Source organism: Cynara cardunculus (genome assembly GCF_001531365.2).
Source record: "Cynara cardunculus var. scolymus isolate 2C chromosome LG 12, CcrdV1, whole genome shotgun sequence".
In the NCBI taxonomy this organism is placed as follows: Eukaryota; Viridiplantae; Streptophyta; class Magnoliopsida; order Asterales; family Asteraceae; genus Cynara; species Cynara cardunculus.
The window spans coordinates 7029087-7040942 of record NC_037539.1 but is presented as its reverse complement, the minus strand read 5'-3'; the positions used below and the strand labels follow the sequence as shown (position 1 = coordinate 7040942).

The following is an 11856-nucleotide window of genomic DNA, read 5'->3' as shown; positions in this document are numbered from 1 at the left end:
CTTTTTTCACACTTTCTCATGATATGGGTAATTACCCTTTCATTTCTTTTGTCCATTGTCCATCTTTCACCATTAAGCAGATCCGCAATTATGGAGGAATAACCTTAATTTTGAACCCCCAATTTATGTTGCAAACATCTCAAATACAACACAGTTGATCAGGAACATGAGAAACCTGGTAAACAACAGAACGGTTGAGAGGATTACAGCACCAGGGGGTGACAATTAAATAGTTAGCTGAGAGAAATAGAAGATTCATCTGCGGTCTGCCTAATGGATTGCAGTCAACTCTTGGCATGTTATCTAAAAAATATGTATTGTATGGCTCTTTGAAGGCATTGATTCATTTTGACTGTAAGTCTCTAGTATGACATAAATCTTTCTGTAAGAGTGACAATCCTCAAGACCATATATAAATATAATATGTTAGACAACAATATTTTGCTGTCAGTGCCAGTGAGTTAGAGTTTGACCTGTAACTTTCACGAGCCTTAGACAAATGAATGGGTTTGGCTTGTTTATTAACAAATTGCTAATGCATGCTTGGCAAAATTTGCACATGGAAATGACTTTAGCTTGATGGTAAAATATGTAAAAGTGATCTTATCAGATAAATTTCCTTCAACGTGGTAAATTTTGATAGTGTACCAAATTGTGAAAGCAATATTGTGCCACCTTTCAATTAAAACACTTCTATTTAATACAAAGGGTTATAATTGTTGGTAGACAAGCTTCAACTCATAACATGTGGAACCCAACTCTGTGGAGGTCAGCTTGTTTTCTCACAACTCTTGAAAGGGAACTTGACATCAGCTTGTTTACTTGATTAATGAGAGTGAAAATAGCCCTTAGCAAATTGATCTTGGTCATTCACTCTAAAATGATTAGGCTAGATTCTGCGATGATGCTTGTGACAACCTATATAATTTTTCTATGTTATTTGATGAAAAGAAATTATCTGATTTATTAAATGCTTTCTCTTTGCCTGCCATTTTGTCCGTGTCATCAAACAATTTGAACTACTTCGGTCCTGGGGCTATAGTTGTTTTCTTCTTACTCATTTAGCTGGGTGATGAGATTAATCTCACTATTCTTCCTCAAGAGTCAAGAGATCCGTATTATCAGGCATAAGCACATATGTTGTATCAGGATCTTTGTCAGTCCGTAACATCATATTGGGACAATCTGGTAGCATTTCTTACGAAAGCTGAGTTAAGTTCTTCACTCCTCTGTGTAAATGCTTCTAGTAGCATTTCCGTTTGCAGATCTATATGATTCAAAGCAATGTCACTTAGATGCACCAGGGTTCCTTTTTTCCTTGTTGAAACATGAATAACCCTTTTGCTCAAGGAGTTGAACTCTTTCTTAATCTTAAAGTCATCTTGGTCGTCCTTGTGTTAATGTCAAATTATGTTGTGCCCTGGATCTGAAGTCATAAACTGGTTGGATATAATATATAATAATGTGTCTTCTGTATTTTCCATCTCTAGACCACATGCTTCTCTTTACATTTCTACATTAGGCAGCATTGTTTAAACTTTACATGTATCTATAGTACTATGTACAAATCAAAGCCGGGATGTTTGAAAGGCCATGAGTCACCATGTGGGATTGTAATTCATATACTTCTATTTTCTCTGAAGTTTTGGTATATTGTGATACCATGATTATACAATGAGCTATATAAATATTCAGATGGTCATCACATTCATATATGATAGAAGATGAACACAATTTCTCGATAAAGATGACACTGATTTCACATTCTCATACAAGAAAAGTATATAAGAAGAAGAGTAGTCTGTGATTTCTTTTTGAAAAAGATTTAACTTTCTTTGAATTTGAAGTAATAAGACCTAATTTGGTCATTAAATCTCAATCAAAGAGTGAGGGACCCTTATTATAATATTAAATTACTTTAAATTTTTTATCGATTGTCATAACTTATCTAATCTCTTATGACATGAATTGTGATACCATCAATAAAGTAAAAAAGATAAATCCAAAATAAGTTGTATCAAACCTCTTTCAGTAAAAATAATCATATTATTTGTTACTTCTTACCATGCCACGATACTCAAAAAGTATGGGCTGATGGCATGGAGGTCCTTTGGTACACTGGCTGAAAGCCATCACTTGCTTTCTTGATTAGATTTTTTTTAATCACCTCTTGTTGGCTTTAAGCGTTGTTAGTGGAATAGAAAGTTTAGCTCATTCTTTTCTCTCTATACAACATTTGTTTTTGTAGGTAAAGGCACTTTATGTGAAGAATATACCGGAGAACACTCCAATAGAACAGCTAAAGGAACTATTTCAGCGCCATGGGGAAGTGACGAAAGTTGTCATGCCACCTGCAAAAGCAGGTGGTAAACGAGACTTTGGGTTTGTCCATTTTGCAGAAAGAGCAAGTGCGTTAAAGGCAGTCAAAGAAACCGAAAAGTATGAAATAGATGGTATGCTTTCTCTATTCTCTTCACTTTCTCTTTATTCTTTTTCTGTCTTAGAACTCTGTTTAGGTACATAGTTAGCACACAATGATTTAGTGCATGTTTTCAAAATGAGATATCAAACTTGCCATGTTTTACACTTTCACCGCAGACGAAGGATCGGGTGAGAATAGGAATTAAGGAGAGAAGCTTAAGAAGGGATCTGGACCCTTGATCACTTTTAATTTCACCCCCACCCATGAATTGCGCGTGATACAGGAATTGATCCGGTGCATCTTTTTAGTGTTGGTCTTCGATTAGAATTGATTCAAGGGTGGAGATCCCTTCTCACCATAACTTTCATTCTCACCGGAACCCAACCCTTCATCCCCCATTTTTCATTGATAGAAATGACGTAAACTTCCCAACATGCCTTGGTTTTTTTGTTTCATTAATAACAATGACACGGATTTCCCAACATGTCACTAGATAGGCGAGCTCATAACATGTTTCTCTTACACTAACTTAGCTAGTTGAAAACTTGATGACAAACAAAGTACATCTGATTTGTTTTTATGAATATTGTTGTAATTTGTATATAGTTGCTGGATTTTAATTAGTCATATGATTGCAGACATGTTTTATTATTTCTTAGGATTCCATTATATATAAGATTCGATTCCCATCTTGAAATAACTTGCTGATGCTTCGCTAGCGATTGGATAGGACAAGCAAAATAACTCTTTCAAAACACGGCAAGTTTGATACCTCGTTTTTGAGCTATCGCATGTGAGACTATATTTGGTGATTTAGTGTATTACTCCCTCCCCCCCAAAATAACTTCACATTTCTATTTTAGTTTGTCCTAAAACAACTGTCCGCTTTCTGAAGTAAGTGTCTGCTTTCCATTTCTACCCTTAATTATGAGAAATAAATTCATTACTCCCTATATTATTAAGGGTAAAATTGGCATTTAGTTAATTAAAAAAGTGTAAGAATTACATATTTGCTTTTTCTTTGTGGGCATTTATTTTGGGAAAGAGGGAGTATAAGACAGTTTTATTGGTTCAATTGCATTGCTATGATTGTGGATGAGTTGTTCATTGGACTTGGTTTCTATCTTTAACAGCTTGACCATGGTCCATTGCTATGATTTGCAGGTCAGGTTCTGGAAGTGGTACTCGCAAAGCCTCAGAGCGACAGAAAACCTGATGGGATTAATTCTCACTATTCTGGGCCTCATCCGAACTACATTCCTCATCCCGTCTATGGTGGCTTCTCAGCTAGCCCATATGGAGGCACTAGATATGGCGTTAACCCTTCGTTTCAGCAGGTATTCTAGTAATGTACCTTGTTTGCTGCTTCTTGTTTTGATTCAAAGTTTTTTTTTTTATCTTAAAAGAAGTGTCTATTATGGAACAGCCAATGATATATGGAAGGGGACCTGTGCCAGGAGGTATGCAGATGGTTCCAATGGTTCTGCCTGATGGTCAAATAGGATATGTTCTGTAAGTTACTCTCCCTCTTTGAATTGGTTGTCAATAAAGGGCTTTATGGTCACTTTTTAACCGCTTTTTTATAATTTATCCAAAATGAAAAAAGCAGAAGTTAAATTTTTTTAAAAAAGCATTACATTTCATCTCCAACATCTTCTCCGTTGTAGAGATTTCAACATAAATTATATTTATTAAAATATTAAGTACACTCAATATCTCACTAAATGTATAAAATGAAAATATCCAACTTCATTGGTGGGAACAATAAAAAAACTATTTCTCTCTCTATTCAAACATTTAATTTTGGAGAATTCTCTAAATTTGGAGATTTTTGTCCTCTTTCTTCTATTTTCTTCATTTTGCAGAATCTATGGGAACAAAAAATAGGTTAAAAACTCCAAAATCTCCGTTTTGGAGATGCTCTTAAATCAACCTTCGGTGGAATATACCGAGCTCGTTTTGTTTGGTTTGGTTTGGTTTGGTTTAATGGAAAAAGAGATTTAAAGTGTGGAATTTGTGCAGGCAACAGCCAGGAGCACAGATGTCATCTGTGAGGCCGCCTCGGAGGAATGAGCGAAGCAGCAGCAATGGCTCAGGGGGAGCACGAGGAGGTCGGGGAGGTGGTGGTGATGATTCCAGTCGTGGACGTTACCGGCCATACTAAGGGACAAGTGGTGGTGGGACTGTGTGAACTTGTTGTACATGGATATAACCAGATAGATTTGCCATGAGGGACAAGACACCCCCACCCCACCCCATCCCCATCCTCATCCTTTCCTCTTTCTGCCTTGTGCTGAAAGGCAGAAAAAGGCAAAAAAAAAAAGTGAAATTAGTAGTTTAGAACAAAGTCGGGAGAGCTCTTCTTTTTCTTTTTCTTTTTCTTTTTCTCTGTCTGTGTTCTGTAGTTGATTGTAGTAGAAAACATGCTTATGAGTTGCCAATCCTGCTTCCAAGTAAACCATTATCTTCATTATATTAGTAGGTTAATTCGAAGATGCACGACAACGCCTTCTCTATCCTTTGGGGTAGAGCAACGATTTGCATATATCTTACCTCTAGACATCTCGTACTTACTGGATTCGGTTCAAGTTGCATTGCTAAACAATTTCAATCTGATAAGTTATTAATGGTTAAAGGAGGTCGATGATACAAAATCATTCAGAGGGTCTTAGAACCATTAAGAGATAGATTTTTTTTCCTTGTCAAACAAGATTCACTTCTTAACAATTCAGAGGTTGCCTCTTAATGGATCTATTAAGAGGTAAACAAATAACCCCTTAATAAATGAGTTGCCACATCATTTAAATTAGAAATCCAAAATATACAATCAATAACTTAATAAAAGTGAACTTGATCACATTTCATTATGTTTCTTACACATAAAATGGGCATGTTTCTTCCTTTCCATGGTACATTACAAAGTTGCATCATGAAAAAGATTGCAACTTCTGTTACCTCTTAACCAATTACCCAAAGATGGTTGAGGGTGTCTTCCAAAATGATGCCAAGATTGTCGATTTGCCCGATGTCTTTACCCTGGTTGATGCTTGTGTTGGACGGTCACAACTCTTACCCTTTTCTTCTTAGACATAATTGAAAACACCCAAATCAGAACTAGGAAACGAAAATGTTACGACAAGATCAGGTTAATAAGCTGTCAAATACGTCTAAGTGTCATAATAAACTGTCGTACAGGACCAAACAGTTGTGTCTTATGTAAAATTGTTACAATAAGTTGATAGGATGTTTTTGGGTGTCCTAATAAGATTTTTAAGACACTTTTGGAATAAAACGCCATTTTAGTCTTTTTATATGACATTATTTGAAAAGGTGTTTTATAAAACCAAGTTTCTTATAAAAAGATGTGTTTATAGGGCATTTCTCAAAAGGGTCTATGACACTTCATTCAAAAGTGTCATAAAAAACTTGTTGACATACTTGAATACGTCCTAACATCATATTATAACACCTTTATATAGGATGCACAATTGTTTAGTCCTGTAAACTTTCAAGTCCTATTAAATCATGCTAGGATATTTAGACACACTTGACGTTGTAAAGCTGATTTTGTTGCAAGGGAAACAAGAACTGGGTTTAAGAATCTTACTTGTTGTCTGTACTTGATTCGGTGTTCCATACAATATCTTTCAATCCGGAGGAGAAGCTCTTGTAGAACTATAATTCAATGGAATACAAAGAAAGATATCAGATTGGGCAAATAGTAGATTATGTCTCAACCCTTCAGAGATTGATCATGAGTTTTTGGTTTAAAACATACATTGTGAAATTCCAGCGTGTCGCCACCGGTTTTCCTGAGCTCCACCATGTGCAGCGACGGCGCCACTTCAAAAACCTTAACCAAATGCAAGTAGGCACACAACACAAAAATGATGACATAGTTTCATGGAAGGAGGTTCATTTAGGAACCTTAAATATTCTAGGAACCCATGAACCACCCTTTTTGTGAGTATTCATGATGAATAACGTGATAGAATATTCATGATGAATGTCGTGACAGATATCATTGATGAATAATATTCATGATGAATAATCACGTTCCTAAAATATTTACAGGTTCCTAAATGAATCTGCCCCTAGTTTCATGAATGTAAAAAATGCGCATAAATTTAGAAATCTTATATGTTCCCTTATCTTTATGGCTTAACTTATGGCATAAAACTCATAAATTTTAAAAATCATTACCTCTGTAGCCACAGCAAGATGGCCCTTCCTTCCAGTCTTGTCACCTTGTAACTTCATCTGTAATTGTTTAGAAAGAACAACCTTGTAAGTTGGAACTGTTTAGTTGTTTTTTCATCAAGTTCTGTATGGATTAAGCTGTCTGTATGGATTAACCTGTCTCTATGAATTAACAAGAATCTAAAATTAATGCTAGCATGTCAAACAGATGAAGGATCGAAGCATAATTATGATGAATATGACCTTATAATTTCGTTTGTGAACATTGAAACCCAAGGGCTTTGCAGCTTCTTCGATTTTAGACATGATCTCATTGGCAGGAGACTTGGAAGCAAAACTTGTTTCTCTCTTTACAAAACCCTGTTGTGTTGAAGTTCAAGCAAACACAATTATCCAGCGATGTAAGCGAATAATATATTTTTACAGTTTAGAATAAAATGGTTAGGAACTTTGACATACCTTTTGCCTCTCAAACATATTTTCTAGACTGAAACCTTGTGATCTAGATATTAGCTCAAATGCATTCATGGATTCAGGTTTCTCTTTCTTTTCTGTAACAAGGTGTTCCTGAAAACAAAAAGACTCGTATTTAGGATATATATACAGGGCGGTTCAGGGAAAACCCCAAAAAAAAATGAAAAACTGAGGAACACCTGGTAACCATTTATCTAGACGCACATGTGCATACAAGTAATTGACGTTGTTTCTTGGTTTTTATGCACATGTGCATACCGGACAAATTGCTTACAAATAACTTGTATGCACATGTGCATACCGTCCTCAGTTTTTCATTTTTTTGCGGTTTTCCCCTGCACTTGACCCTATATATATATAGGAGTGCGTTCATAGCATCATAGACATGATCTTAGTAACAGAAGAGAACCATCAACATAATTGTCTACATCACAAAAATGGGAAGACACATCCTCGCAGTTTTTATCTGTTAAAGTCCCACATCGGCCAGACCTAGACGTGTTCTACTCAATCTATTAAAAGGTTTTTTTTGGAGAGTAATCTAATGGGGTTCCACATATTCTCACATTATCCAAAAGTGGGATTTGAGTTGTTTGAAGTCAACTCAACCGGAGTTTCTTCCACGATAAAAAGCAGAGAGCTAACCTTGGATTCATTGAAGACAGCATCTACATCATCAAGATTCACATCCTCTTCCTGCTCAAAATGTGGAGGTTTATACCCTTTCTTGAACCAATCATTTTCCAAGATCTGAGGAATAGTTATTCTCTGCAATGGAGCAGGCAATTTCTTAATCTCCAAATAGTAAAAGATAAACGAATAATAAACAAAAATAGGAACTGCAACTCACGGTGAGGGGGTTTGGATCAAGTATACGTTCTAACAGTTTCTTTGCGCCGGATGAAAACCATGGTGGGCATCTATAATCAGCCTTCTCAATCTAAATAACAGTTGGGATATTTCTTTTTAGCTAGTTATAGTGCATCCCCAAAATTATTTATAAAGAAAGGGATACAAATATTGAACTTACTTTCCTATACAGTCCCATGAGGTTTTCCTCATCAAATGGCAAGTATCCTGCCATAAGAACGAAAAGGATGACTCCACAAGACCATATATCAGAGGCTGCACCATTATAACCCTTTACAGTGAGCACCTGAAAACAAAAACTCATGAGAAATGTAACAGTTTCTGCCAATCTTTCACCATTTGCATCCATAAAATTTTGAAGTTATTAGAGTACCTCAGGCGCAACATAATTTGGCGTTCCACAGGCTGTATGCAACATCCCATTGTCCTAAAATAACAAGTGATCCCAAATATCATTAACCAACTGAGATTGAAGACCTCTAAACATCAATCACATGTGCATAGCCTTTGTGATTAATCGACATACATAATCTATCCTCACTTAAGTACCATATTCTAACATACCACTTGCTGAGATAATCCAAAGTCCGAAACCTTCAGAACATCATTCGAGTCCAAGAGCAGATTTTCTGGCTGGCAATGAATACAAGGAGTACAAAGTATGAATTCAGGGTGTAGGACAAATCATTTCATCACTTAATGCTCTATGCATCAAGATTTCATATCATAAAAAGACAGTTTATTTTGGTGATTAAGATTTCAAATGATAAAATAGAACTCCTTTGGTTCTACGGTTAGAATTGACTTCCAAAAATCTTTTGTTCAAAAATAAGAATACCTACTTCATGCCAAAGGAAATGTATCCTTAATTTTCACAAAATTTCGGGATTATAGAATGGGGTAATGGCTCCACCTCATAACTTAACACCAAGTAATTCGAAATTTCAATGATAACACTTTTTTAGTAAATTGTGCTTCAAACACAATAATGCTCATTAGAATGTTTTCAATCAAGACATATATATTGATAATGAAAAAGATAAAGAGTCCAAAAAGCTTTCCCGCATTAACATTTAACACCACACTATCCCTGGCTTATATACAATCCCAAATAAAGCTCAACTCAACAAGGTATAATGATAATGGTGATGATCATAACGAATGAAACTAGTATGAATACAACAATGATGATGATAAAAGAAAAAAGACGAACCTTGAGATCTCTGTGATACACGCCTCTACTATGGCAGTAATCTACAGCATTAATGAGTTGCTGAAAGTATCTTCGAGCCTCATCTTCTTGAAGTCTTCCATATTTGGCCTATCATAGAAAATAAGAAGTTGCCCAAAGAAAACAAAGAACAAATACTAACTGATCACCAATTGAAGCATCTACAAGTAGGAGAACAACTCTATTTATAAGATAAAGAGCATCCCACCAACAATTACTTACTATTTTGTCGAAAAGCTCGCCTCCATCAACATACTCAAGAACAATATAGATCTTTGTTTTGCTTGCCATAACCTATTGGAAAGCAAAGGAAATGAATAGATGCACCAGGAGACCGTCTAAAGCAATTGAAACATGTATGCTATGGTACTATCATTCAAAACATTAGCAAATTGGAGTGATGAATGTGATTTCAATCCTTAAACTCAAAAAACCTCAACACATAGTTACCAGTTAAGGCCTGAGTGAATACAATCAATCAAGAACATATGAACAATGCAAACATGCCAATATCACAGTTGATAAAACAATTAGAATGGGATTCAATCAGAAGTTGATTCGTCTGTGATGAGCCCATGAAAGTTAACATTGGATCAAAACTTGATCACATAAAGGCAGAAGGCAATCAATGTTTACATGGTTGAAGATGGGTTATACACAAGTTAAAGTGGGAATTAGATTGCAACTTGCCTCAAAGAGATTTAATACGTTGGGATGCTTGATTAACTTCATCGCTGAGATTTCCCTTTTCATCTAACAGCGAATTAACAAGAAAAATATGAGAAATTACTACAAAATCACACACACAAGCACACTATATATATATATATATACACATATATATGTATGTATGTGATACGAGAGTGAGAGTCGGACTTGCTCGACCATCTTGTGTTTGAGAATACGATCGCGGTCGATTATCTTAATGGCAACAGGATCACCAGTGACAATATTTTTGGCGAACTTGACTTTGGCAAAGCTGCCTTCGCCCAAGGTTTTGCCAAACTCGTAGTTGCCTACACGTGTCCTTCTCTTCCCGACAGCAGCAGCAGCACCACTGCTCATTGTTGTCAATCAAAGCCTTTCTCTTCCAAAACGAATTGGGGTTTTCTTGGAAAACACAGAGAGAAAGAAGAGGACGCAAATGGAGATGAAAATGGTAGTGGTTTTGGATAGAGAGAATTGAAGTGAGAGCCATGGATGGAGATATAAACATTGGGCCCACACGTATCGTACGCGATGACACACAGCCACCGTACCCATAACAAACCAATCCCTCCTCCCACGAACCTTCCTCACTTCCATGTGGTCCTACATACACCTTCAAATAACAAGCTATAAATCATGACAACTTCTTGTCATCTTGCTGACATGTCAATTATGGTTGGGTTGGAGTGAAACTAATATGTTTTTGTGAGATTTATGATATTATTTTTTTATATTTGAAACTTTACAGTAAAGTGTTGTGAAGGTAAAAAAAGTCGAACCTTTAGCAAAAACATTGTAAGGGTTAACTTCATTTCACATGTGAATTATGGTTGCGTTCACGTGAGACCAACCTGTTTTCGTAAGACCTGTTATATCATTTTTTACACTTGAAACTTTACAGTAAAGCACTGTGAAGATAAAAAAAGTTGAAACTTCACAGCCAAAACATTATGAAGGTTACCTTCACAGCATATTGCTGTGAAATTTCAAGTGTAAAAAAATGGTCTTACGGGTCTCACGAAAACAGACTGGTCTCACGTGATCCAAATATGTGAATTATTATAATATATATATATAGGGACCTAATAAAATGAAAACTGTTTTGTTTGTATTAGCCGTGATATCCAATCTCAACCACAAATCAAATGTTAAATTAGGAAATTTGGTAATTTTAACTTAAAATATTAATTAAAGGTATTTTAGATATTTTATAAATATTCTCCCTTATCTCTCCTCTTTTCTCCCTAGGCGAATCTTATTTGATGAACTTTATTCTGATGAACCTTATGTGAACACAAGATACACACTTACACGATATTCACTGTGATACCCAGATATACATAGAAGATGCACACTATGATACCCTTTGTAAAACAATGAAAATAATGAAAATGCACACGATGATACATTTCATAAAATAAAGAAAATACATTGTGATACACGTGGAACATTGTAAATGAACCACAAGGGTGGTGCCTGATTGATTTGAGCTTGACTCCAAAGGTCAAAAGTACCAGGATGTCACAGGTTCAAATCCAATAAAAAATAAAAATCTTCTTGTGGCCACGAAGGTTCAAATGCGGTGACTCCGGGCTATCTGCAAAGCAGATGGTCGCCCTGAGATTAGTCGGCTCGCATAGCGGGTTGGATATCCAGGTTAATAAATAAACATTGTACATGTTATCACTATGATACACTTTGATTTACAAACATCTTTAAAATACGATGTATATTAGGTAATTGATATACTATGTAACTAATCTATACTATATTATAATGCATTTAGCTAAAACTCTTAAAAACTCTTAAACTCTTAAACCCGCTCATCCCTAAACGATTTCATCCCTATCCGATTTCATCCCATAACTGAATTCGTGTAACTAACTGTAGATAAACACAATCCAATACAGGATAAACATCTCATTTTAAATATAAAAAATCTAAAATATAA

At 35.6% G+C, this 11856-nt stretch overlaps 2 protein-coding genes across 7 annotated transcripts in view; one reads left to right on the top strand and one right to left on the bottom strand.

Moving 5' to 3' along the window:
- LOC112522642 (heterogeneous nuclear ribonucleoprotein Q) overlaps positions 1-4861 on the top strand; it is a 9758-nt gene extending 4897 nt beyond the window's left edge. For all 4 annotated transcript variants that reach the window (XM_025131903.1, XM_025131902.1, XM_025131900.1 and 1 more), the window contains 4 exons: positions 2249-2453; positions 3587-3759; positions 3849-3934; positions 4445-4861. In XM_025131903.1, coding sequence (XP_024987671.1) covers positions 2249-2453; positions 3587-3759; positions 3849-3934; positions 4445-4586 — 606 coding nt within the window. In that variant the 3' untranslated portion in view covers positions 4587-4861. The remainder of the gene's footprint in view (positions 1-2248; positions 2454-3586; positions 3760-3848; positions 3935-4444) is intronic.
- Positions 4862-5228: 367 nt separating this feature from the next.
- LOC112522643 (CBL-interacting serine/threonine-protein kinase 9-like) lies at positions 5229-10375 on the bottom strand. Of its 3 annotated transcripts, none has more exons than XM_025131904.1 (15): positions 10074-10375; positions 9888-9950; positions 9420-9491; positions 9180-9287; positions 8531-8599; positions 8340-8393; positions 8127-8252; positions 7947-8036; positions 7742-7864; positions 7082-7189; positions 6866-6982; positions 6626-6682; positions 6201-6275; positions 6030-6097; positions 5229-5536 (listed from the first exon to the last, which is right to left on the bottom strand). In XM_025131904.1, exons 1-15 carry the CDS (start codon positions 10260-10262, stop codon positions 5506-5508), a joined length of 1350 nt encoding a protein of 449 aa, XP_024987672.1. In that variant the 5' UTR covers positions 10263-10375; the 3' UTR covers positions 5229-5505. The 3 variants fall into 3 exon arrangements, with proteins under 3 accessions (XP_024987672.1, XP_024987673.1, XP_024987674.1); XM_025131905.1 differs by having other exon boundaries at positions 5229-5504; XM_025131906.1 differs by having other exon boundaries at positions 5229-5501.
- Positions 10376-11856: the final 1481 nt, after the last annotated feature.

Excerpts from the sequence above, each read along its gene's own strand:
- LOC112522643 (XM_025131904.1), bottom strand. The coding sequence starts at position 10,262 with ATGAGCAGTGGTGCTGCTGCTGCTGTCGGGAAGAGAAGGACACGTGTA. Across the intron at positions 9,951-10,073 it reads AACACAAGATGGTCGAGCAA|ATGAAAAGGGAAATCTCAGC; the intron begins GTCCGACTCTCA and ends ATTCGCTGTTAG. Across the intron at positions 5,537-6,029 it reads GAATCAAGTACAGACAACAA|TTCTGATTTGGGTGTTTTCA; the intron begins GTAAGATTCTTA and ends TTCGTTTCCTAG.